Raw genomic sequence first — 27,668 nt, forward strand, 5'->3', positions numbered from 1 at the left:
GCACACCTGCAAAAAAGGCTCTGCTGCTGCCAGGATTTTTTTTTAGTGGGGAGTCTAAGTGGGGAGGAGGAAATATGAGCTCTCACTTTCAGGGAGAGATGTGTTGGCATACTTCAGTGGAAAGACCAGTTACAGTGTGGAAGAGAAGGAGCATAATTAATGAGGTTTCCAGGGCTGCATGCACTTTGCTGGGCTGTACAGTCAGTTGCAGTTCCCAGCTGTTAAAGCTTAGGGAATTTTCTTCTTCCAGCTTGCCTCCCCTTTCATTAAAAGGTTCTGTCCTGGGTTGTAGTATAGGATGTGCACAAAGTATTCTATCACCTTCTTCATGAACTGTTGAATCCAATTGTTGGAGCAGTGTTTCCAGGCCCCCTTCCTTTGGGTTGTCTTCTGCTAATGGCCCATCAATGCCTTGCCCATGACTCACAGGTAACTCCCTCCAGGAGTTATCTCTGTTTAATGGGCCATCAAGGACCCACTTCACAACTCATCATCCCATTGTGAGATGCTCTGCCCAGGGGGAGGAGCCAAGCATTCTCACCTGGATATAAGCTGGGATTTTGGGACAGTGGGTAAGCAGTCCTTACCCACTGGATTCCCAGAGGACCAGAGCTGCCAGACCTTTCTATGGGATCACTTCTTCAGGAAGACCACCTCATCTGGACTGCTTCCACCACCCTGCTCAGCTTGTATTCTGACTCTGTCAGTGGTCTTTTGTATCATTCCATTTATTTTATTTTACATTTTTTTTCCTTTCTTCTTATTAAATTATATTTTTGACTTGGAGCCTCTCACTCGTTTTGCTTTCAAACCACGGCAAGTTCTCAAATCAAATTACAGGCAAAGGCTTTTGCCCCCATGGCACACTGCTGCTCATGCCAGGGGCACTGCTGCTGCCATGCCTGCCTTCATATAGCAAGTAAGTGCTGGTGGATGGCAAGGCACAGAATGGAAGACAAAAGGCTCCCTAAATCTACCTCTTAGCAAGAATTAGCTGCTGCCCTCTTAATGCACTAAACACTTTCTAATCCTGCCTTTGCACTGCAGACTGCCTTCCTCACCTATGACAGGCACACACTCTGCACACAGTTGTCTGCCACAAAAAGCTTATAGTCACTAAAAGGCAAGTTTTATGAAAGCCCTGCCTTTTGGCAGGAACGTAGCCTGGACCCTGAGCAGGTGGCTGCAAATGCCCAGCTGATGGCACTGTGTCTTCTTCAGTCTGCCTGTCTAGGGGAAAGTGGGGGGTTACCTGCCTGTGATCCAGTTCCTATAAGGATTGCTGTAGTGCCAAACATAGTCCATGACCTGCCATTTTTACCCTCTAGTTAACACTGAAGAGGGTGCTGGCATCTGAAAACTTGGCAGAGAAGGAGGCTTTTGTGCATGCAGAGACCGTAGCCTGGGCACAACAGAGCTGGAGGCTGTGGCAGGGACAGTGTGTGGAAAAATTCATGTCACCAGAGGTTTTATGCCCAGAAAGGAGACAGAGGAGTCCTGTAAGTTTATTCATGAACAAAGGGAGGGGCCATGGAGCATTTCCCCATGGGGTCTCTTAAATTGCTGGAGGATGCAGCCTCCCTTTTTTCCTAATTTCCTGGCTGCATCACCCTCTTCCTTCCCATTGACTGAAATACTTGCAAGGTACAGACTTCCAGATTTGCCTACTGTATACCCCCCTTAATATGCAACCCGTTTTTGTAATTCATATTCTATTAAGTCTTCTTCTCTCAGTTCAGGAGTTTAGCACGACATTGTCTGAACAGCAGTCCATGTCAATTAGTAACATTTTCTGAAAACTGATCATTTCTCCTGTTATTTCCTTATCTAAAAGTCCCTGGCCCTGTCTACAAGTAGATTCACACAGTCTGTTTGTAAAGACACATTTATCTTATTCCTTTCAACAGCAATTCTGGCTCTCCTTTTGGGAGGTGTGGGTGGTATGAAAGCCTGAGGAGCAGCTAGTGACAGCCCCACACCTTCCTCTCTAGGACAGTCAGCTACAGCAAAACACTGTCAGCACTTTCTAGGAATGAAGGAGATGCAGCCAGTCCTGTTCAACTTCCCCATGGCATCTGCCTCCTTTCTGGGGGAGGAATGAACCATGCCGCAGCTAGCTGGAGACTTCCCATGCCTGTGGCAGCTATCCTGATCAGTGAAAAAGCTCCACAGCATGCTCCTCTAGAAGGTGTAACTGTTGCCAGACACCTACAATGCAAATCAGACTGTCGGAGTGCTTGAGAAAGCATCTGTGCACTGTGTACACCTTCCTTCACAGGAACAGGTGACTACGGCTACTGCAATTTAGATGTGCCTGGCTTAAAAAGCCTGCCATTTGCTGGTCAGCTGTCAAATGGGTAGCTTTCTGAACATTGACAAGCATTTATAATTAAGAGCATTTTTTACTGAACCCTCCTAGAGGCATATCTTCTTTTAAATAGTTACAGTTTTGCTCAGGCAAGTAGAGTTTTACTAAAGTTGTTGGGGACATTTGAAGTACTTTGTAAAAGGTTTGAAGAGCAGAGAGGAGGCAGAGTGATGGAGGTGATAAATCTGCAATTATTTTTGCTGGTTTTGCTGTGACCTGCATTGTCTCAGGGCTTCTACCAGCAGCACTCATTGCTGCCCTTCCTGTCCCCACCATGCCCCAGTGTCCCTGGTCCTGCAGGCACCTCTCTGGCCCTGAGCTCCACAGCCCACACCCAGCTGGGGATACTGAGAGTTCGTGCAGAAGAAAACACCATGAGATGGCTGCAGGGGCACACCTGCTATTAGAAGACCCTGCATGTATGTTGGTCTGTGTGCCCAGGGTCGTGGGCGTCTGCCACCTGACAGCTGTGGCCTCTTAGAAGACAAGTGGGTAACAACACATGGCACTATGCTCTGCTAATATCACTAACTGAAGAAAATTTTAATTTTAAAATGCCATGTACTGAAAGCAGTAGTCACTTCAGGGTGCTCTTGGTTTTCATTTGAAAAGTGCAGTGATATCCTCCAGAAACCAATGTCAGCCCTCACGTGTTACTGGAGTAAGTGTGAAGTGCCTAACTTCCTCGTGTTTTCTCGAAGTGAGCACATCAAATAAATCACAGTGTTTCAATTTTAAGTGGACTCAAGACAAACACATTCTAAAGCAAAGCCTTAGGTTTTTAGATCTGAATCTTTCTATCTATTCTATCTCCGAGTGAAATGTAGAAAGATTGCATTTATGGATTTGTTGCCTGTGCCAATGAGGGACCCTGCAACTAGCAATTTCACCTTCTTGAAGAATGAACCAAAACATACCATGCATAAGTCCTTTGAGTCCCTGTTCAAATAATTTTAGGGTGACATGGTTAAAAATACTTGATTGCGCATATCTCCTCTCCACTCTGCTTGTAGTGCAAGTAAGTGGGGGGCAGAGCCAAGTGCAGTTGAAATTCCACCATAACATTTTATACTGGAGTCAAACTCCTGGTCTAACAAGCACTACACCTACAGAGACAGAGGAACTGTAGGGTGCACATGCAAGCAGGTAGCAACACATCTGTGTCTTGTTGCTAGCATTAGAGACAAATCAAGAGGATCAAAGTTTAAAATACCAGCAGAACTACATGGCCATTGACTGATCCTGTAAAAGGCAGGACAGAGATTGGAGCTGTTATCCATTTACCTACCTTCATTGCACACAGCTCCTATTTTCTGTCCTTGAGGATGTTTAAACTGTGAGACACTCAAATTTGACATCTAGCTTGAAAAAGAACAGAGAAGGAGAGAGGAGGAAAGATGGGGAACTTTGTTCCAGGGGCAGAAGCAAGAGTCAGAGCACGACCATGACTGTGGGACACCTCAGGTTCTAGGAAAGCTGGAAGAGAAGTATCATGGAGGTAAGGCCTGGATGGGGGAGAGATCTAGATTATAGATGAAACTCAAGGCTGGGGCCAAGGACTTGGTTTTGCAAAACCACAGAGAACAGCAGAGAACTGAATGGAGGCACAGCTGTGCAATGTTTGGGTGAGTGAAGAAAACGAGTGTAAGGTAAACTGGTAGATGGGAAGTGGCTGAACATGTGGACAGCAGAAGCACAGGGTGAATTTTGTGTGTGGCATGAAGATCAACTGTCTTTTCAAATAGAAAAAAATATGACTGCAGTGATTAAGGTGAGGTAAAAAAGGTGATTGAGGGATGTGATCCTCAAGGAAAAGAAGAGAGTTATAAAAGGGTTGAAAGTCACATTTCTGCGCAATGTTGCCTTCATAGAAGTGCAGAAATGTGACTTTCAATGATATTTTTGTGACCACGTCAGGAAGCAGAAATGGATGAAGGATCTGACCCTTTAACTTCTCAGATCTTGCAATGAATTCTGGCTGCACAGCAAAAGAAGATTCAGAGCAGAAAAAAAAAAACAAACAACAAAAAAAACCCAAAAAAAAACACCCAAAAAACAAAAACAAAACAAAACAAAACAAAAAAACCCACAGCACATTTTGGGCTTGATGAGCCGTAACTCTGCTTAAGCACAAGAAGCTGGGGAGCATGAATGAAATGGTGTTCTAATCCTGTCCTACGCTTACCATAACTGAAACTCAGAGGCAGCAGATCACCTTTGCCTGAAACACTAATTTTCTGCCACCTCCTGGAGAGCAATAACCTCTGGTGCACCACCTTGGGTTGTACTCTGATAAGCCAGCAGGAGGAGGCAAGGACAGGAGCTGGGGGAGGTGAGGTAGTGTCAATGCCAGTGCTTTGTGCACCATGTCCTGACTGAATTGGGCCAGTCAGGAGGTGAGCTTCTCATCTGTTCACACTTCTGCCAGCACTCATAGGCTGGCTGTGCTCAGTACAGAAATCACGCGAGGTGCATGCACCACAGGCTGTGGGAGGGACAATTGCTGACACAAGTCGGCTCCACCTTGGAGGAGGGGCACAAGGGTTGACATCTGTCTGAAGGTCATCAAGCTGGCAATAGTCCCTGGCAAAACTCACAGGAATCCTTGCTCTTTGTGAGCCCACTCATGGGACAGGCTCAGAAGGCAGAGGGGGCACTGAGAGAACAGGTCTCAGGAAGGGTCACTGGAAACCACACCACCCAGCTGCAGCACCACATCTCATCTCAGAATATGACTTTCCAGAGCTGGAGCTGGCCCAAGAGGTGCCTTTGAAGACTGGAGACTTCACTGCAATAGGATTATTTTTGTGGTGAAAGATTTCATGTTGCAGGCTCTAGGGAGACAAACTGCCCTTTGCTGGTTTGTTAAAAACCTAGACTAGATATAAAAGAGAGCAGTTTGTTCTTACAGGAAAAACTAGAGGAGAAAAAATGCTACCTTTTCCTTTCAGAGAGCTGCACTCAGTCTCTAGTTGAGAGCACCATTGCTGGGGAGCTTCCAAACCCAGAGAGTGCTGTGCATCCATGCATGCTGTGGGAAGCAGTTGTACACTGTCAGGGCATTAAAGGGCATTAAATTACATTCACTAATGAGCTCTGAGCTACTGGTGAGATCCAGCAGCCCAAGCTACCTCCATTTTCTAGGAGTTCACTCAAACAGTCGAGCACAGTCCATTTGGTCTCCTGATTTTCATGCACAGGGGTAAGAACAGCCCCACTGCCCCACAGGAATAAATATGGCTCAACACACACTGAGTTGAGCTAAGCTGAGTTATTTATGGAGGATATGGCAGAGCTAGTGTGCTGCTGAACAACTGTGGTGTTTCTCCCAGCTGAGGTCTGTGAGGGAAGCTGTGGGCAGCCTAAAACCTTAACAGCTGTCATGTGTAACCATGCCCTTCTGGCTCTGCTTGGGGGAAGGGAGCATGGAAAATTTTCTCATCAGCATGGGTCTGAGCAGAGAAATTGCTCCTGCTGACAGCCCTCAGTGAAAATCAGTTGTTGGCTTCTTTGTAGTGTTGCTTAATAAAAGGCACAATGAGTTTCAGTGAATATGCATTTCCTGTGACGCTATTTTGGTGTCAAAATTACTCTATCAGTAGCCTGTTTAAAATGGGGTTATGATGGAGCACCAATCTTACTAGCTAATTGTGCTTGCTAGTCTGTGGCTCTGTATTTCACAGACACATTATAATGGTTGGCTGATGGGCTCTGCAGCCAGGATACTTTTAATTCTCCCTGGATTTCATTACTGTGACTGCAAAGGAAGGAACAGCATATCAGATGAAGCTATTACTGTTTAGGCTTATGATGCTGCCCATGCCTTGTACTGAGCTGTGCCCTTAGGCTGAACGAATTGGCAGGACTCATCTGGAAGAGTGAAAACGAAAATTTTGTATTTGTCTGGGTTTTGTGATACAAAAAAAAAAAATTAACCCTTTGACTCAAGAGCAGCTGCTCTTTTTTTTTTTTTTTTTTTTTTTTTTTTTTTTTTTTTTTTTTTTTCCTGAGTAAAGTACTTCAGTAGCTAATAATTTTTAATAGCTTTCACCTGCACAAGCACATCATAGGTACATCTGGACATACTCATTCTCAGTACCCTGTTCCTGATGTGTTATAACTATCACACCAAAGTGCTCTGAGTCCTGATTTTCACTGCATCATTTCTTACCAAACCTTCTTAACATTTTCAATACCAGAACAGGCATCAAGGACAGTAAGACACTTCAGGGAGTGTCTCTCCAAAAACTTCTGCAAATCCAACGATGCTCAGATGGGCAAGGGCTCATTTGTCTTCATACAACTTTTTAAAACACCTCCGTGTAAATGCTTAATTCTAGCCAAAACAACTTTTTTTTTTCTTTTCCCAGTAGCAGTTCATTATAGCAATTTTAACTGGTAAAAGCAAGCACAAAAGCACAAATACCCTGTAAAGAAACACTCCACTGCCATCCTTCCACTAAGCATAGCACAGATAATCACAGAATCACAGAATGTGTAGGTTGGAAGAGACCTTCAAGATCGAGTCCAACCCAGCCTTAACACCTCAACTAGGTCATGGTATCAAGTGCCACATCCAGTTTCCTTTTAAACACATCCAGGGATGGTGACTCCACCACCTCCCTGGGCAAACTGTTCCAGTATTTAATCACTCTTTCTGTGAAAAACTTCTTCCTAATATCCTACCTATATTTCCCTTGATGCAGCTGAAGATTGTGTCCTCTCCTTCTGTCAGTTGCTGCCTGGAGAAAGAGACCAACCCCCAGCTGTCTATAACTAACCTTCAGGAAGTTGTAGAGTGATAAGGTCACCTCTGAGTCTCCTTTTCTCCAGGCTAAACAGCCCCAGCTCCGTCAGTCGTTCTTCATATGGCTTGTTTTCCAATCCCTTCACCAGCTTTGTTGCTCTTCTCTGGACACATTCAAGCATCTCAACGTCCTTCCTAAACTGAGGGGCCCAGACTGGACACAGCACTTGAGGTGTGGCCTCAGGACAGGGGAAGAATGACCTCCCTGCTCCTGCTGGCCACACCATTCCTGATACAGGCCAGGATGCCATTGGCCCTCTTGGCCACCTGGGCACACTGCTGGCTCATGTTCAGCTGCTGACCAGAACCCCCAGGTCCCTTTCCTCCTGGGCACTGTCCAGCCACACGGTCCCCAGCCTATAACACTGCAGGGGGTTATTGTGGCCAAAGTGCAGGACTTGACACTTGGATTCATTAAACTTCATTTTGTTGGACTCTGCCCATCGACCCAACTGTTCCAGATCCCTCTGCAGAGCCCTCCTATCTTCCAGGTGATCAACACATGCTCCCAGCTTTGTGTCATCCGAAAACTAACTAATGAAAGAGTCAATACCCTCATCCATGTCATCAATGAAAATATTGAACAGAGCTGGTCCCAGCACAGACCCCTGAGGAACGCCACTGGTGACTGGCCCCCAACTGGATGCAGCACCATTCACCACCACTCTCTGGGCCCAGCCATCCAGCCAGTTCCTAACCCAGCAGAGAGTGCTCCTGTCCAAGCCCTGGGCTGCCAGCTTTTCCAGGAGTATGCTGTGAGAGACAGTGTCAAAAGCCTTGCTAAAGTCCAAATAGACAACCTCCACAGCCCTTCCTGCATCCACCAGGCGGGTCACTTGGTCATAAAAGGAGACCAGGTTGGTCAAACATGACCTACCCCTCCTAAATCCGTGTTGGCTGGGCCTGAGACCCTGGCCATCCTGTAGGTGCTGCATGATGACACTCAGTATAAACTGTTCCATTATCTTGCCAGGTACTGAGGTCAGACTGACTGGTCTCTAATTACTGGGATCCTCCTTCCCACCCTTTTTGTGAATGGGTGTCACACTGGCCAGTTTCCAATCTTCCAGAACCTCACCAGTGAGCCAGGACTGGTTGTAAATGATGGAGAGAGGCTTCACAAGCTCATCTGCCAGCTCCCTCATCACCCTGGGATGAATCCCATCTGGGCCCATAGATTTATGAGCATCCAAGCATCTCAGCTGTTCTCTGACTGCCTCCTCTTGGATAATGGGGGAACCATTCTGTTCCCTGACATCATCTACCAGCCCAGGAGGACAGTTGTCCTGTAGGCAAGTTGTCTTCCCACTGAAAACTGAGGCAAAGAAGGCATTAAGCACTTCTGCCTTCTCCTCATCAGCAGTTACTAAGTTCCCTTCCTTATCCAACAGAGAGCAAAGGTTAGCCTTACCTTTCCTTTTACCAATAATGTATTTATAGAATCATTTTTTATTGTCCTTTACAGAAGTTGCCATTTTGAGTTCAAACTGAGCTTTGGCCTCCCTAATTTTTTTAATGCTCTTGGATCCCCTCTGAGCTGGATTCCAGCAGCCCACTTCGGAGGAGAGTCTCTGAGTTCTGGCACCTCATTTAATACTTATTGCCCTTCCCATATTAACTTTTCCACTGCCTTTTCCCTGCTTACTGCTTTTCTAGCCTGATCCCTCCAGAAAGGTTAGCTGGAAAACATCTTCAGGATCTCAGTGGGGGTGGGCACAGCTACAAAGTTCAAATACAAGGCTGCTTCACAGCAGCCTGGACAACAAACAAGGTTTTGCCATTGCTGAGACTTACCCCAATTGATATCATGCCTCTGGCTTGTCAGGTCATCAGTCTATTCCCTCCTTCCCGCGACTTCCTTCACCATGCCATGGCTGGAGCCCTTCTGGAGCCCAACCCCTGTGTGTGGCCACATCCACAAATGTGTACTTTTTTTCAAACAAGAGTTTGTTTTCCGCAATGGCTCAAAACCTCAATGTGTGCTTTTTGCTTGCCTTGTTATGTGCTATTCTTAAAGTAAATTCAGATGGTGATTATGGAAAGGTGGGGGGCCTTGACCCATGAATACAATGAAGTGAACAGAAATTCAGGCTTGTGTATACTTCTCCTACACTCTTCATTCAAGCTTTGATTCCTTATTATTTCTTTAAGAAGCTTAATAGCTTTTCAAGCTGTTCATTTTCTGGGAAATTCAGACCTGCAAGTGCTTATGCTGGTTTTACTGGGGAGCAAATTACATTTTTATAAAGCTGTCAAGTCTCATCTTCGTCATAAACAGCATGAACCTCACAAGCTCTTCTAGCAGGCTGGTCTCCTGCTGCAATCAATACAGACCATTCTGAGGTTTTCTTGTCCTTATGTTGTCCCATAATGCACAGATACAACACTACAGCTTTCAAAAGCAAGCTGTGATGCTCCCTGCCTGGAGACAGTGTGGTTTCTGTGCCCATAAGAAGGAAGAACTCCTCTTCAGACCTTTACCCAACCTTTCTGAACAGGCAGCAAACTCATGCTTTGAAATCCCTTTACTTCATTCAGCAATGTTCAACATTAGGTACTACAGTTAGGTTTGCCGGTGTTACTAGGGGCAGTGCAATTTAGAGAGATTTGAAAGACATCCAGCACACCTTCCTACAAGTAGATTTTTTTTCTTGCAGAAAGCAGGCACAGTGAACTACCAAGACCCAGCGACTAAAGGACTGGAGGGGATTTTCTAGTGGAGGATTGAATTTTCAGATATTTTAACAATCAGAAGAGGAATGAGTCTGAGGTGTTCATGTCTCTATAATTTCTCTTGCATAGGATGCAAATTCCACTCAATTCATTGCCTCTTGCAACTGCAAAGGCATTTTTAGATCCCAATTTCACATGTAGCCTTACCTGCCTATATTTCATTCATCCATCCTCCTGCAGTATCTGAATACTGACTGATCTTTAATGTACTCAGCCTTTATGCATCTCCATCTTAGAGGAAAGGGAGGCACAGAGACAGAAAGTGAGAAACCCCAGGCAACAGAGGAAGTTTTTGGTGGAGCATCAGTGTGTTTTGGATACCAAGCAGGTGTGCAAATCCCTCTCCTACCTGGAAGCAAAGACTAGGGGACATGGCAGATTCTTCAACCAGGAGAAGTGGCCAGACCACCCTGCTCTATCTGGCATTGCCAATGCCTAGCAAATCTTTTTTTGTCCAAGGTGTGTATTCAGGACTTAATCTTTAAAACTAGAATACAAGTAAGAGCTATCAGAAAAGTAATTAAAAACAGGAGACATCACTATTTCTGGGACTGTGGCAGACTTTTTTTTTTCCCTAGGGCACAGGGTTCAGGTCTGTGATTTCTTCTTCAGAGGACTGCAGTGTGAAATACCTCCTCACCTGTTTGTCTAGCACTTGATTACTGTCAGCTGTGGTAGTGAGATATAATTCAATAGCTTCTGTCTTAGGCTTTATTTCTAGCTTTGACTGCTCTGCTAAGAGTCTCAGAAAATCTGCTCTGGTACTGAATTTTCTTCCACTTTATTTTTAGTGTATCTAAGGTAAACAAGAATAAGCACTAGATGAAGATTATGGCAGCAGGTGTCAGAAAAACAGTCTTCTTAGGTTTTCTGTGTAAGGGAGTCCAAACTGCATCCATTTTGCACATTCATAATTTAAATAGTAATTAGAAATACTAAATAATTGCTCCCTGGGCACTAGCTAATCTTCATTAAACATCTAAATACCAGTGACTAAAACTGGGTCAGTGGCCCAAAGCGGAGGGAAGGAGCAATGCCAGAGTCCAGCAGCACAGGATCTGGGATTCCTGGCTCAGAGATGGAGACTGCTGCACACAAAATGCTGCATACAGAGGGTCCCATCCCTTACACATGGCAGGAGAGCTCCTTCAGCAGCCAAGGACATGTGCTGTGCTGCTCTCAAGGAGACTGGTCCTTCATCTCCAGTGGGACACCAGGGCTTTTCAGGAGTAGGGATCTGAGAAGGCATCTGCCTGTGCTGTTCTGCAGTTGCCAATGTCAGGGGCTGAGTCCCAGAGCTAAGTGGTCAGAGGTACATGCCCACTGCATGAAGAATGTCTTGGCAGTGGGAACTGCTGTGTAGCTGAAGGAAAAACTCTGCTTTTGCAGCTCCAGGACCTGTCTCCAGCTCCCTGCTAAGAGCAGAAGAACAGGGTTTTCTTCCACACTCCACCAGAGTAACCTGAAATTTTCCTTCTAAGTCCCATGTCCCATTCTGTTCTCCCAGCATGCTTCTCTCACTACCCCTCTGCAGCACACCTTTAGGTGCTTTTTTCTTTTTCTCCTGGAAGTTGTGAAACCCTTGTTTCAGAGCACTGATCTCTGCAGAAGTGCTTCAATCCCTCATTGCTAGAGAGGATAAAGAAAGCTAAAAAGCTCCTGTTCTGCAGTTCTGACACCAGCAAAATACAGTGGAAACCAGACAGGGTTTCTACAACCTGTGTGTTTCATGCCTCGTGCCCCTAACACCTCTACTGATGAAGGATATCTCTGGAGTCTCTTTTGCTCCACGCAACTTAACCTACCTAGCCATGTAGCTTCACTGTTAATAAACCATGAAATAGACACTCTAAGCCAAGGGCACGTACCTTCAGTGGAACTGCAGAACACTGACACAGAGCAGAACACTTTGGGTCCACAGCATGGACCCTGCCTGTGTACAGAGGTTGTGCCTGATGGGCTGTCCAGTCCTTTTCCTCCTGATGGTATTGACTGATTAATCACAACAGCATCAGTCTCCATTTTAGAAGTAGCAGTAGTTTCCCGATAAAGTAAACCATCTTTACTTTATGCAAATACAGTGCTGAAGTGGTTTGCAGTAAACAACAGTAGAAGCAGAAGATATGGTTCAGCTTGGCTTATTAGTGCATTAGTGTATTAGTGTAAAAATTTGGCAGCAAAAAGCAGAAATATGCTGTCTCTATGGGATAGAGAGGAGAGGGGAAGAAATCTTTGTGACTGTATGTGCCTCTGTTATAGCTTCTATTCACCATCCATCTTTAGACATCCAAGCTGTTAGGACAGTTGTGCAGAGTAGGGAGTGTGTACAGGTCCTTGAAGAACATGGAAATGGTGCCACAAGAGGTGCTGTGCTGGGATATGCAACTTGCATGGCTCATAATGCATAACAAGATCTCCTTCATGCCACCCTATTGTTCATTGCCCCACAGCTGTCCTGGTAAGGCAAAACATCTTATGAGCCAGTACACTCCAGACAGCCCTATGAGCAAGGACTCTTCTGTGTGTGATCATGTGTGATCACAACCTCCCCTTTCAGAGTGAAGAACTTTCTAACTGCTTCTGTATGTAACTGACCTTCAGCACACATTGTAGCCTATCAGAGAGGCTGAGGAATGTGGTGATGGGTGAAACTGTTAGCCTAAAGGGGCGGTTTCCAACACTCTGGAAAGAAGCTGAGGAGCAGATGTGAGAAGGATCAGTGAGAGAGAGGATCAGTGAGAAGAAAGACAGCAAAAATATCCTGTCTTTCCTCTACCAAACCCCATTCACACACTCATCTCAGAAAACATTAACATCGGAATGCTTTTCTTGGCACCATGACAGTATGTCCAGTGTTACTGCAGCTACTCAGCTAAAGAGCAGGCACAGAACAAAATAAAACTTCAGCAAAAATTTGGCTTGCTTCTCAGGAATATGAGATTGTATGGCTAATAAGAGCATGGCTTACACACACCACATGGAAGATACAGAAATTTCTTTCTTACTTAAAAGGAAAACTTTATTTTGATACATTAGAAAACCTATACATTTCTTAGACTAAAATACAGTTTTGCATCAGTATCCTGGCACAATGTCAGTTTACACAGAAAATCTAAGATTAGATCAGCACTGTTAATTTCTTTTCTCTTCCTGCATTCACAGCTTGCAGTATAAAATAGTTCAGGTTCTCAAGACAACAATAAACAGTGTCACATTTACTTTTCCCATTCTCAAAGGAGGTGGCATTCCACTGGAAAAAGGAGCACTTGTTAGTTTATCTTGATTCAATGTAAATCACTAAGCCAGTCCAGGGGTTTGATTGCCCTGTTAGAATTATGAGTAAAGGAGGATAAAAAATTTGTTTCCAGATGAAGCTTTGATGGACTATGACAATGCAAGTACTGTCAAGCCTTTAAAATCTGTTCAGAAGATTTTCCTTTTTCCATAGGGTAGTTTCTGTAATTAGCAACACAATTCATTATATAGAAATAATTATTTTCTATAGGTATAGTATTCCACCTTCATTTTGCTCTGAAGAACTCCAGAGTAAAATTAAAGTGGGACACGGGAGATGTTGCTGTGAGATGTCTGAATTCGAATGCGAATTTTCTTAACTACTGTGAAGATCCTGTGGAATATTTTCTATCTGCTCTCCATGGCTCCACCTAACTTCTGGCAACTGCTTTCTGGCCTGTATTAGAAACAAAATCACCTTTCTGTTTTCTCTTCCCTCACTCCCCTAGGAGACACTATGAAATTATCTGTGGTGCTGTTTTTCAAATGAGAGATATTCTCCTGTTTCAGCTTGAGCAGCAGGGAGGGACCCAACTAATACTAACACAGAGGACACATGGTATTTGAGAGTGAAAAAACATGATTATTGTGGGAACTCTAGTCAGTGCAGAACTTCTGCTGGGTTTCATAACTAGTCAGCGTCCTAATTTCACCACACCTTTTTGAAATAAGCTGCCCCTTTTCCCACTCAACCCAGAGTGGAGAGGTGGTACTTCAGGAATGGTAGCCGCCTATGCTGCCAGCATAAAACAGGAATGCTATTTGGTATCAACTTATAAATCACACACTTAGAGAAGCCATAGCTGCCTTTAACTTTACCAAAATTAGGCTAGTTCTGTCAAAAACAGCTGGTACTTTGAATTCTTGCAACTTTGGTTCTAAGGGGAGTCCCATGTTTCTGTAGGAAAGTACCAAATGCTTATAACACCAAATTCTGCTCATCACATTCAAATATGATGTCTTGACCTCAGTGAGAGAGGGGAATAGAATCTGATAGGCATTTGCTGGTTTTCTGTAGTTCCATTTTAACAGATGTCTTTCAAATAATGCCAGATAGTTTAGCCTCCAAATAGGTATTTTCAGATCAATTCATGCTACCAATTCTCCTTGGAAATATTTTCATAATCCTGGTCTCTGAGGAGCTTTGGCTTGATTGTATCAGATTGCAAGACTCATCACAGCTCCATTCCAGACCAGAAATTTTGCTTTTTATATATGACCCACATCAAAAGAGATGAGTTTCATCTCTTCTCTCATCTCTCTAAATATAAAAGAAAAAAATACCTTGAGAACAGTATTTGCTATGGAACACAAGAAATATAGATTTACTAGTCTCCATAATCTTGTTACATGATGGGAATAACAGCAGAGATAAAATAGTTGGAAAAGCATTTGAAAATGAAATATTTAGAGTAAACTTTCATTATCCCAACAAAGAAGCTGAGTGCAAGAAATGCTTCAAATAAGCCTGTTGGGGTTTGTGTTGGGAAAAATGAGGGATGTTTTGTTGTTTTTTTCACAAAGATGAAATAGAATTTCTGTGTTGATAATGTGACACAAGCTGTTCAAGAAAAATGGCCTAGTGATATTTAGATTTAGTAAATGGTATCTGCACAGGTCAAGCCATTATTTAAAAAACAGGAATGCTGTTAGGTATCTACTTATAAATCTAAGACTGTTTCTTAAAACGACTGTGCCATATTCAATGTAGCATGTAATATGCACTCTGAACTAAACACTCACTAGATAGTGATGAGTATATGTCTGCTACATGCATTTTATTCTGACTCTATAACATACATTCAAAGAATACATCATAACCACTCAGAGCAAACCACTAAAGTGCATGCCTTGAGGGCACATTAAGTATATTGTTTCCAACACTGGCTGCTCAATTGCCAGAACACTGATACAGAAAGGGCTCATTTTTGCTTTATATCCCCATTATGTGCTGAAAGAGTAAGAGCTAACATCCCCTGCTCCCTCCATGAAAGGGAGCACTGTGGAGCAGGCTAATTGCCTGCTGCAAAAAAAGCCCTTTCAGAAAGAAGTAACCACCCTGAGAAGATGCTGTACAGAAATGCAGGGAGTAAGTCTTGGATTAATTATTGGGTAAGTGGGCCTGTGTACTGGGTTAGGCTAGATGGAGTTAATTTTCTTTTAAGCAACCTGCAAGGTGCTGTGTTTTAGATCTGCAACCAATACAGTGTTGCTAACACAAAGCTTTACCTGCTGCTGAGCAGTGCTTGCACAGGGTCAAGGCCTTTTCTATTTTCCACTCTAGGACTCCAGCATTTGTTTGGGGTTAGGCAAAAGGATGAGAGGGTACACAGCCAGGGCAGCTGACCTGAACAGACTGAAGAAGTATTCTACACCATATAATGTTACACTCAGCAATCATACTAGGGTGAGTGTGGTTCCAAAGCAGCTGCTGCTTGGAGATTGGATGCACATTGGTCTGCTGGTAGATGATTGCCTTTGCATTTTTCCCCCTTATTTGCTTAATGAACTGCACTTATATCCATGTTTTTTGTCCTTTCACTGCTCTCTCCCATCCTGCTGCAGGGACTAAGCAAGCAATAGAGTAGCAGTGTATGTGACAGCCATGGTTAACCCACTGCAACATTTAACTGTATTTTCCACTGCTAGTTTTCCCTTCTAGGACACACTTTCCCAGTGCAGAAAGTCTTTCATTTATTATGCCAATCTAAGGCCACATTTAGAAGCCCATCCTGGTTCTGGCAGCTGAGAGTTACTGGAAAGCTGAAGATTTAATTCTAAGCTGGCCATCCTATTTGTTAAGTCTAGCTGTGGAGCAGCAGTGAAACTCTAGAAGTGATTGGTTGCACTTCTAACCACATTGCTGGAGTAATACCAGACCCAAAAAACCCCCCCCAAAAATCCTATCTCAGAACTTCAGCTTGGCACCTGCTCTCTCTCTCATTCAGTCTAGGTGATATCCTGAATCATTGCCTTGGGAAGGTAAAAGGGAATGTGGTAAGATCAAGGGACAAAGGGGAGCTGACACTCTGCCACTTGCCACTCTTTTACTCAAGAGAGCAAGGTGAAATGACACCCAAAAGAAAAACAACAACAAAAAAAGTTCTTCAGGGATGGAAGAAGCAGTAAAGATGACATGGTAGTGTTGTTCAACTTCCCAACGGAAAAAAATAATGTAGAAAAGAATTTAACAATTTAAGGAAGAATGGTATGTTTTTTTTCTGTTTGAAATCTAGCTGGTCAGAGGCTATGATGCAGAAACCAAATGCTGCAGTAATCCCAATGATTGTTTCTAAATTCAAACTATCCAGCCTAAATCTCCAGTCTTTGAGCACTACTCAATTCAATGGACTTTCTGAGGAGATGATTTCTCTGTTTTAGCTGTCTCATCTGCTCCTCCTGCATAGTTATTCTCAGTGCAGCATCACTTTCTACTTAGTCTAGACTGCTTCCCATAAAGCAGACCATACACTAGTTTTAATAAACAACAGTCAAAAAAAAAAAAAAAAAAAAAAAAAAAAAAAAAAAAAAATTTAATCTATCACTGGCAGATCCCAGCACCCCTACTTTCAAAATTTGTGTGTGGGATTTACATGCCAAAATGTCCTCCTATTCCACTATCCCCACTAGGAAAGGCAAGTCTAAATTTGTCCTGAAAAGTTGTCTTTTCAGAATTCTGTCTTCTGCTTATCTCTGTGCACAAGAGAGCTGGAAGAGGGCAGCCTGTAGTTTGGTTGCAAATGAACTTCAAAGGACATTGGAAAGCTTTAAAGGGCCACTGAAAAGCCTGTATGTGGATGGAATGCCTTTTTGGCAGGACTGAAAAGCACTGCATGCTGGATATACACTCAAGAATGGTGCACACGTTTTTATTAAGAACTTTGTCATGATATAGATTTCTCACTTAAACATTACAACTACCCATAGAAAAGTGTTACCTGTGTCTTTTAAACACCATGTAAATAAACAAATTTATTTTTAAGACAGGATAAACTGCTATAAAAATGGTGCACAATCAAGTCTTACAAAAATACAAAATTTGTTACTAACTGCAGTCCTAGTTGCAATTACAGAGAACAGTTCCCACTCAGGACTTCCACTGAGTGGAGATCACAAACTTGTGGAACCAGTCATGGCAGAAAATTTTTATCAAAATAAGCAGAATACAAGGCTTCTTTGATTAAGCACTTCCAACAACCTCCAAACAAGATGAAAACTAGATTATCTGGAAGAAACTGGGTACTTGATAAGTCTTTTAGCCTTGAAAACTAGTTTCTAGCATTCATTTTTTGTGTTGCTAAGCCCCTCTGATCTATACAAATACTGGTGTTGAGTACCACTGCTATCTTAGATACTGGTACTGCAGGAATGTCTCCTCTCCACAAAAGTAAGGCTGCTCCAGTTTTGTCTGGACAAGTCCGAGCTCTAACTTACACTGACAGATCTCTCCTGTGCTCCAGTTTGAATCCCTAGGCTGAAGCTCTAGTCTAGTCAGCACTTACACAGATGTGTATGTTACAATTTCCATACTTACAGAGCCCTCATGATGCTAGTAGAGTTACAGATATGGTTACTTAAATGAGTAAGTGCTTCCAGGACTGGATAATTCTCTTTGCCTCTCCAACAGCTATCCTTTCTAAATGTATCTTTCTTTTTGTACCGTTCAAATATTTTGGGATCTGTGATATGAAAAGTGTAAATTGTTTTAACTGGCTTACAGGAAAAAAAGTAACAAATTTAAGTTATCAAATGACTTCTGGAAGCAAAAGTGAAATGTTTTACTATTGCCAAAAAGATAAGAGCACTAGTTAGCTAAATGATACTACATAATTTTTTAAACCTTCAGCAGCAATTTAGAACTCTGAGAGTCTGAAAGGAAGCACAGTTAACTGCTTACTTACTGAACCTTGATTGCACGAGTTGTGCATGTCTTTAACCAGACATACCTCTCTATTCCATCATAAAGCTTCTGTAGAAAGGCTCTTACTCTTTTATAAGATTTTCTGGAATGGAGTGATTGAACCATTGAGGCATCATTATTTGTAGACAGCTTGTATTTAGTGCAATAAGTTTAAAAATTCTGCTCTGAAACTTTACAATAACAAAAATAGTTTTCTTAAAAAAATGTTGATAAAAGGAATATATAGCATAGACAGATCATTAATTCTTAGCAAATACAGTTAAGCATTTACCATTTCACTATGCTGAATAATTGAATATTAGCATTCATATCTGGTGAGCTTCCAGACTGAAAAGATATTTATGTATATAATAATCATAAAAAAGCATGTACTTTTGTCATTATTTAATAACTTCAGATAACTATCCTGGCAGCTACACTTCCAAAGGAATGTTTCTCTGCCCTTTCTGGCTTTAGCCACCCACTACAGTATGTACAAATATGGATCAAACAACAGGCAAGGAATGATCCCTTCTACCTCCCAAAGCTCTCTCATTAGATTAAAAGAAGCATACAGTACTTTTTTCGGTACAGCAGTACAATTCATTTCTCTACCCATCCTCGGCATCTTTGTATCTAATCATGAATTAATCATGAGTATGGCTAAGACTGAACTTTAACAATCTGTTATTTCACTTGCCCATATGGAGAATCCATACCCTTCAAAGGAACACTGCTGAAGTGTGAAGGAGGCTACTGAACACAGGGGGAAAGATAGAGGACAATGGGTATGAGAGGTAAAAGTAGGGAAAGCAGGAAGTTAATTGCATATAAAAATTATCTGTCCCCATTTTGTAGGCTCTGTTCAACAGGAGATGCAAGGGCTCCCACACACCTAAATACCTGAGGAGTTGGTTATTGTGATATCTGATACTGGTAAACAAAACTGTGCCCTACCAGGGCTGTAAAGTAAAGTAACTGCTTGCAAACACAATTGAACTGAACAAATTTTTGCTGAAACCACCTCTTGAAAAAATAAATTTGATACTTTTCTCGATTTTAAGGTTTTCTGTACATGTCACTGTCCCAAATTTAATACAAATTTAAAAGAAATTAAACAAGTAAAACACTCAGCAGATTGCAGTGTCATGGGAAATCTGTCTCTAAATCCAGTCATGATTTCAGATTATCTTTACAATGATACTTCCTCCAGATTTTAAAATATCAGGCAGATAAGAATCAACATTTCCATGACCACAACAAATAATTTAAGAAATGGAACAATGATAAAGCTGCTTGTAAAAGCCACCCGTATGAAAAGAGTACATGTTTCACAAAAATAATTGTTAAAAAAAGTTTTAAATCCCTGTTCCTTTTTTCTGATTTTGGCTGTTTATTTTTATATATATATATATGTATGTATGTATATATGTATATATATACTGTTTTGGAATGTCAATGGGTTCCAATATGGCTGGCTAGTTTCAAGATGAACTTGCTCCAGAGGCCTAGAAAACAAAGTCATACAGTACAGTCTTAGACAGATGCCAAAGGACAAGGAGAAACTGAATCAAAGGGGTCACTGGAAGCCATAAAGAAAGAAGCATGAAAAGGTGGGGCTTTTTGTTGTGCCCTGATACAAGAACAGAACTTCCTTAAGTGTTTCCTCATCTCTGCTACTAGTATCTACTTTAAATACAACTGCACTTTAGAGAATTTCACTTTAAGAAATAATTGTCATATCTAAGAAATATCTGCATTTCAAGGAAACTGAAGCCAATCAGTAAAGATTCTGTTTGCAAAAGAAGAGAAAAAAGTAATATCAATCTAATTTTCAGACATACAATTTTGGGACTATGGGCATTGCGGTTACATAATAGATTTATGAATGATCCTATTCTAGATATAACTGAGGCTGTCTATCAGTACTTTGGGGAAAGGTATCAGAAGTTTAACTGCTGTGTCCCATTGTCATCAGGAAGTGAGATCCTAGTATTTCAAAATCAAATCAACTGGAGCTGAATTCCCAAATATGGAAAACCACAAGGCCCAAACAGTTCCAAACGAAACAATCACATGAGCAGCAGAACTGGGAGTAATTCAGCAGATGACTTCCACTCTGAGCCTCAAGTGCTCAGCATCTTCTCCAGCCATCCTATGAGGACTTTCAGCCAGTACCAGGCTAAGAGCCTAGGAAAAATTTCCTCCAAGAGTAAGACCACCTTTAGTTTGCAAGTACTTGGTTTGCACTTTTACAAGGGGTGGGGGTGATTAAAGTTTTTTAACATCCAAGCTTTAGGCAGTCAGGTACAAAAGTGTAAGCAGCAGTCTGTGCCAGCTCTGACAACAGCATAAGTGGAAAACCACTTATGGTAAACGAATTATTTGAAATAGAGTTTAACATAAAATTCTGAACTTAATTTTTTGTGCATATGATTGAAGAGTTTGCACACCCAGTTCTCAATCATTTTCATGGCACATTTGCATTTATTAGCAAATTAGAAAAATTAGAAATTAGCTCGCTCTGAAAATCCCAATGTTAGTGTCTGCTTGACCGGCTAGAATTACTCCCAGAAGAAAACAATAAATGAGCATAGAATTAGTTTTTTGTATGTATAAACACAGCAGCATTTAGGCATAAAGCAGATCTAGAAACTGGTATGCCATAATGAAATAGCAAAACACACAAAGCTACACATCTATCCAGTCTATAGCAGGAACCCATTCCAGCTTAGTCAAAAAATGCTCATGCAACATGGCTTCACATACATAGTTGAAAAAAGAAATTCTTCTGTTAGCATCCACTTATTTAGATTCCATTTGGTAAAAAAAATGATCCCCATGGTACGGAAATGAGTAAGACCCCAAACACCCTGCGAAAGTGATGATGGAAAAATATTCTATTTCACAAAGTCATAATGTACGATGACGAATCATACCTTGCCCAGCCTGGCTCTCCGTTATACGCTCTCTGTTCTCCACTTTCCAAACTTATCCTCCTATCTGTTATCTGTATCATGTATAGTGTTCTTATTCCAGGCTACTTAGACATGCAATGCCTTCCTAACAGGCACACCATAAGTAAAACAGGCTGCAGAAGCATAAATGATGCATTGTTCACTGTCTGTGCATCTGACAGTGTGAGATGGAAAGAGCACACAAGAGACAAGCAACATAAGTAGTTGGCAATAAAACAAACAACTGGGAGAAATGTCATTGGAGCAGGTTGAAAGGAATCACTGTATCCAATTCCTTGGCACTGTGTAAGATAATTTGGTGAGGGCTTTAAATACCTGGCCTTACTTTGCAAGAATGGATGGACGCAGTAGTGTTCTTCATTTCAGGTTTTTGCAGTGAATGTAAGATGAGCAAAAATTGTTCATCTCAGGGCTGAGAAGAGCCCAGTGAATCTCAAAGCCATCTTATTTTTAGACTATTCAGCAACTGGGGCTGTCTGCATATACCACATGGCATGCACCACTAATCCTAATGAAATGATACTGCATTTGTTTTATATGAGACAGTTCCTTTCATCTTACTTTTACAGGAGATGGTCTCAGCTGTGACAAAAACTCTGCCATCCAGGTGATAGGCAAGCTCACAAACAGAAAAAGCAGAACATCTTGAGTGATACATAGAACAAAAACTTCTCCTGAAGAAGTGCAGTCAGTAAAGACAAAGAGGGAGAAGAAGTAAAAGTGAAACTCTTGGAGGATCGCCACCTCCTCATCTGCACCTACCATTGGTTTTAGCTCTCTGCCCTCAGCTCCACCTCCTCGGCCAGCTTCTTTCATAGATTTCCTACTATTCTCCACAAACTCCTGAAAAAAAGTAACGAAATGACAAGTGAGAGCAGAATAAGCTTTTCACAGAGCAGACTCCAAAGATCAAATCTCAAGACAGAACTTCAGGATGTAACTACTCAAAATATCTAAGCAATTTGCATTTCTCACTTCTCTTGCTTAGACTTGACCACAAGGTATCAGAAAAGCCTGCCAAATAGCCACAAAAGTCTCCCTCACTTAATTCAGGAAGCCAGACAGATGTTTGCCTTATGTGCTCTTACAACTTTCGCATTTACCACACAATGCTCTCCTTTATGGGGAAAGAATATAAAAAGGTTGATTTTCAAAAAACAAAAAAAAGCCAAAACCAAACACAAAAAACCCCCCCACAACAACAAAAACCCCAAACAAATCAGAATCTCATTTATTGCCTTATATTCTGTGCATACTGTTAGAACTCCATTAAACAAAAGGACTTGGAGATAATTACTTCCAAGGTTTGGCTGATTTCTCTGTCCTCAATTCAACCTCTTACATTTTTCACCAAATCACAGTCTCCTTTTCCAGAAGATTAGAAAATATGCTATAAAATTTTAAGGGTTTTTTTTCTCTTAAAGGCAAGAATTCTGCAGAAAATGTCAGTAAACGTTAGCTGCTGGGGTTTTGTGATATTGACTGGTGACTAAAGAAACTCACAATGCTTTTACAATTCATCAGTGCTTTCTTCTGAGAGAACTTGCTGCATTTTACGCTTACTCTGTTAAAAAGTAACTAATTAGCAGCTGATTTATTTATTATATACTCTAGATTCCAGAGGGGTTTACAAAAAATTAGCCCTAAATTCTTGTCATGGTTTTCCCACAATAATAAATTTTAAAAAGTGCTAAGAAGTCATGAGAATCTTCCTCTAGCCTAGAGATGAAGGTACATTTTACAAAGACATATTCTACACCCTGCCACTTAAAAACACTGTCAAGAAAGTTCTTACAGAACAACAAAGTGAGGGACTTGAGAAGCAGATTTTTTATGTCTTGGTTTCTAGTTATAGTGAACAGATAATAACATGGAATAAAAATGGACAAAATTAATTTGCCTTGCAAAAGGCCTTGACACAGCATGTAGTCTCCAGAATAGAACATAAAGCCTGGTATTTCTATGTGCGACGGAGTCAAATTCTGGTTGATGTCTATATGAAAACTCCACTGTGGTCACTATCTATGTATGAGGTAGAATACTCTGTTATTTTTTCTCTCTCATATCCAAAGCAAGGTCCTTCTTAGAAAAAGTACAAAAACCAACTTTTCTCCCCTTGTTTTGCTTCTTTCTATTCTGCACTGTGTCATTCACAAGACATGATATCCAAGAGTATGATTCTGCAAGATTACTGCTCATCTAAAGCTAACAAATAGATGCCAATATCATGAGAAGGAAGCATCGTTACTTATTTGATGCTTATTAGATGACACTGTTTCCTGATCAAGCCATGAACAAGACAGCAATGTAAAAAAAGAAAAAAACAACTGAACAACTAACCAAAAAAGCCCCATATTGAACTTGGTGCATTCATTCCATTGCCAAAATACCTATTTTATGGAACCAGATCCTTAGACTGTGAGAGTAAGGGGAAACTTACCATGAGAACTTTATCCATGTAGAATTCCCTGCCAGGGCTCCCATCATTGTATTTTGTATCGATGGCAAAACATAAGAAAAGGACATCAACAACCATTTCATAAATGGAAAGGAAGCAGTGAGCAACCAGGAATGCAAAGAGGCAGACAATGATGAGTGGCAGCACCCAGATGGTGTAATCTCGTTGGTAATTCAGCAACATAATGCCAGCCAAACCTGTGCTGCAGACAATCAGGACCTGAAGAAGAAAATGGTAGACAACTCTAATGGCAGAAGCCTTTTGATATTTTTTGTTTGGTTTCTTTGTTTTAAGGCAATATGCTTCTTATTCTGCAGGCTTAGAACTAGAGGTTACAAATGGTAGGTAACAAGACCTTTACCTCCTGGATTCCCCACATCCCTGAGGATAAATGACATTTAATTCATTTTTGAGCAGGTTCAATATCATTCAGCACAAAGAGTATTTTTCAGAGAAAATTACATTTATATTTTGCTGTCATCATTCTAGTGTTATACAACATTCCTGTAAAAGAGAACTTTATCCTGCCAATTATATAAACCCCACGACCAGATGCAATGCATCAACTAATGTACAGTTGGATTTTTTTATTTGGGTTGAAGGGAAAAGTTAGGTATTAGGAGAATGGTATGGTTTTCATTTTGCTAGTGTAAACAACTTCCAAGCTTGTTTAATATCTATTTCCTCTCCATACAGGAGAAAGTAGAACAGAATTCACATGAGGCATTTCATGTAACAGTCTCTACAGAACTACACTATGTGTAAGGCCCTAACAGATATTCCACTGGGTACCAGTCTGGTTTTGGCAAAACCAAAAAGACTGAAGTGGTGTTGCCACTTAACTTTTGGAACATTTCTGAATGTATTATTATGAACTGCAACTAAACACTATCATAAAATAGGTCAGCTTTCATAAAAACAACACATTAAAGTAGTAGAGGAGATGCTGATAGTGTAGCATTATTTTACCTGATATTAAGGTTTATATGCACTGCTCATTTAAGCATTTCTGTCACCTGAACATTTGTCTAATAATTTGAGACATCTTTTCAGAAGGTGTTTCCTAACATTTTCAGATTCCTCAGTAAAACTTTGTTATGTAATTTCAGGCTCTCCCAAGCACTTGTATCTCCCCTGTGTTTATTCCTTCACACATCTTACTCACTTAATTACTGGATTCAAAGTTCAGCCCATTGTACTCTGATTTAACAGAAGTAGAGGAATGCAATATAGAATACAGATCAGTCCAACCAGTGTCCATGTACTTAGGCACAGGTGATTTAAGTAGATTGGTATTAATTGTTTCAGTAAATTATGGCACTTCAAAGGATAGAAATAATTCACTGGATTATGTTTCCACACAGTAAATCTCCATTATCTGGAAACACAAAAGGCTGACTGATAGCAGAAATTATTCTAGTCTCCTTTTAATTGTCAGAGTAGAACTTAGTTGCTTAAGATGGCAGTTCTTCATAGTAGGCTTTTGTACTCTTCCAGTCTGATTTTGTCATAAAAGGTGATTAATAATCTGTCAAATTTTCAACACAAACCCAAAAAGCCCATACTAAACAGAATTTAAAAGAAAAGCTTCCTTTCGATTTTATGTCTTAACCACAGAATCAAAACCTTTAGACTTCCTAATCACTTTTGTCTCGACTTCCTAAAAAAATAATGCAAAAAGCATCACAAACCTCAGCTATCCCTTTCATCTGTTTATGCTTTCTATCCTTCCTAATATGATGTGGCTAGATGCGATGAAGTGCACACTAAGAAATAGCATTTTTAAGGCATTTTGAACTAGAGTTCAAGCCATTGCTAAAGGAAGATTGCTTCTACATAGGTTTGTAACAGCTGTATGCAGCAGACATACCTTTCCTAGAAACAGCATAAAATCCCCAACTGTGTTTATGGCAGCCACTCGCAGAGCATTTTCCACTAGGATAACAAAGGCATCCTTTGCTGAGGTGCAGAAATTGGTGCTGTTGATAGCTGTGGCTGTATACGCATTCTGAGAAAAGGAGATTGAAGATTTATTCATATAATGATCGGGTATTTCAGAGGGAGGGTGGGGAAGGTGAGGAGGAAGACACAGCCTCTGAGTAAGACACATTCCTCATATAATTTCAATGAACAAAAATTCCCTTGAGAGTTGTTGAATCAAGCAATATGAACCAGCTGACAGAAGATTATATGAGGTAAAGAATTACTGTTCTTCTCCTCTCTTGCTCATAATTTATGCATTAGCAAGTTTGTTCAAAAAAACTCATTAAACAGAATTTGCAATTTCTCTGCAGGAGGAGGTGAACAGTAGCATAGCTAGAAATTAAATAGTTCAAAAAAAATCTGGAAATATAAAAGAAACTCAGTGTCACACAAGTCAACCAAGATAATTTCTAAATACTTAACTAGACTGCATTCAAGGTCAGTGAGGACAATTTTCAAGGATTATATTTGGGCACAAGCATTTCTACATTTCCACAAGCAAAGAATCTGAACAGTGAAAGAGATATTATGTACAAGATATCCTCTATTATCTGATACTTATTTATGTGATACTTATGGCCCATAAACCCACTTTTACAAGGGGTCTTTTACAAGGACCAGTTAGTGTGTTGCACTTTGCAACTCTTTTTCCCCTTTGAAGATGATGATGACAATTTGATGTTTTGTATAGTTTTCACATTGTGAGGATCTTAAATATTACACATAGAAATGCTTAATTCTCTTTTCATAGCAAAATTATTTTGAAACTCAGATGTAGTTTGACTGAGTGGACATAAGGGGGAATGTCTCTAACTACTAAACACGTTGTTATAAAGTTGAGAAACCATGTTCACAAAGATGAATATGGGCTATTTTTTAGTTCTTGTTTATATTCCAAAGATCAATGTTGTGATTTGCAGTGTAATTTCAGTAATGAAGACAAGACTGAAGTACTATCATTCAAGTTCAGTTCCAAACTACAATACATTATGTGTCAGCATCTGGGAATAAAAATACTAATATCAGCCCTTATATAAAACTTAAATATGGAAATCTTACCTGATTTAAGTATGTCAGGCACTTTTCTAGACACCAAAGGCAGCAAATGCAGGCTTTAAGCATACAGCGAGCACAAGCATTTTCCTAGAATAGCACAGAATGTGGGAAAACAAAGAGTTTCTTTGGAAACCTTATTGCCTTGTCTTTCAGTAGCTGATATTCAGCCTGCCAACTTAAGCAATCTGTATCAGTCCCATGGTTTTGTAAAGTGTAAATATTCATAGAACAATAGGATGGTTTAGGTTGGAAGGAACTCCCAACACCACAGTCAGGGACACCTTTCACTAGACCAGGTTGCTCAAAACTTCATCCAACATGACCCAGAACACTTACATGGATGGGATATCCACAACTTCTCTAAGCAACCTGTTTTAGTGTCTCACCACCCTCATAGTGAAGAATTTCTTCTTACCCTGATCTATTCCAAAACAAGGCTTCCAACCTCCCACATTGACTAAATAAACAAGTAAACATATCAGTAAACCTTGAGTTTTGGTAAGAAAATGGAATCTATTTCTCTCACCTTTCCTTTGAGTTGTGTGTGAATATACATAAGAATCATTCGTGGTATCTTCACTAGAGTGATAATGAAAGACCCCTTTGCTACTGTTCCTAGGTGGTAACAAACAAGGCGATTAACAGATGCCAGAATAGGAGTGAATGGCAGATTTCTTTTCTCCCTGTTGAAAAGAGAAAAAAAATGAAGTAGAATGATCAGTATGTATGTGATATCATCTATAAGTGCTACAAATTTGCAATAAAATAACGTGCAAAAGGAATATATTACCCTTATACTAGCTTTCAGGATATATTGCTCACTCTACACTGACAATCTGTGTAAGTCACAGATTTGTCTGTAATGCAGGACTGGGATAAGGAAGCGGTATTTCATACTGTGAGACTGAAAGGTTATAGTTTATGGGCTAATCATTTTTCTGAAGAACTTTTTTGCCTTTATAGCAAAACTTGATAATAAAAGCTGCAGGGAAGACCACCACACCCTGAATGAGCTTCCTGACTGAGGCCCTGGACTGCAAGTTGATGGAGATACCATAAAATCACTCAGTTCTGGAATGGGAGAAAAGAAT

At 41.0% G+C, this 27,668-nt stretch overlaps 1 protein-coding gene across 8 annotated transcripts in view; it reads right to left on the bottom strand.

The window, feature by feature from the left end:
* The window catches only part of SLC44A1 (solute carrier family 44 member 1), a 146,567-nt gene that overhangs the window by 63,111 nt on the left and 55,788 nt on the right, over nt 1-27,668 (bottom strand). For 4 of the 8 annotated variants that reach the window (XM_083883590.1, XM_083883589.1, XM_083883584.1 and 1 more), the window contains exons 11-15: nt 27,104-27,260; nt 26,581-26,664; nt 25,409-25,546; nt 23,521-23,757; nt 21,843-21,923 (exon numbers count right to left, since the gene is read on the bottom strand). In XM_083883590.1, coding sequence (XP_083739716.1) covers nt 21,843-21,923; nt 23,521-23,757; nt 25,409-25,546; nt 26,581-26,664; nt 27,104-27,260 — 697 coding nt within the window. Of the gene's footprint in view, nt 1-11,776; nt 11,925-12,914; nt 19,611-20,189; nt 20,976-21,842; nt 21,924-23,520; nt 23,758-25,408; nt 25,547-26,580; nt 26,665-27,103; nt 27,261-27,668 lie in introns of those variants that run through there. The other 4 variants (XM_083883583.1, XM_083883587.1, XM_083883588.1 and 1 more) reach the window with 4 other exon arrangements.

Source organism: Zosterops lateralis (genome assembly GCF_965231275.1).
Source record: "Zosterops lateralis genome assembly, chromosome: Z".
Taxonomy (NCBI): domain Eukaryota; kingdom Metazoa; phylum Chordata; class Aves; order Passeriformes; family Zosteropidae; genus Zosterops; species Zosterops lateralis.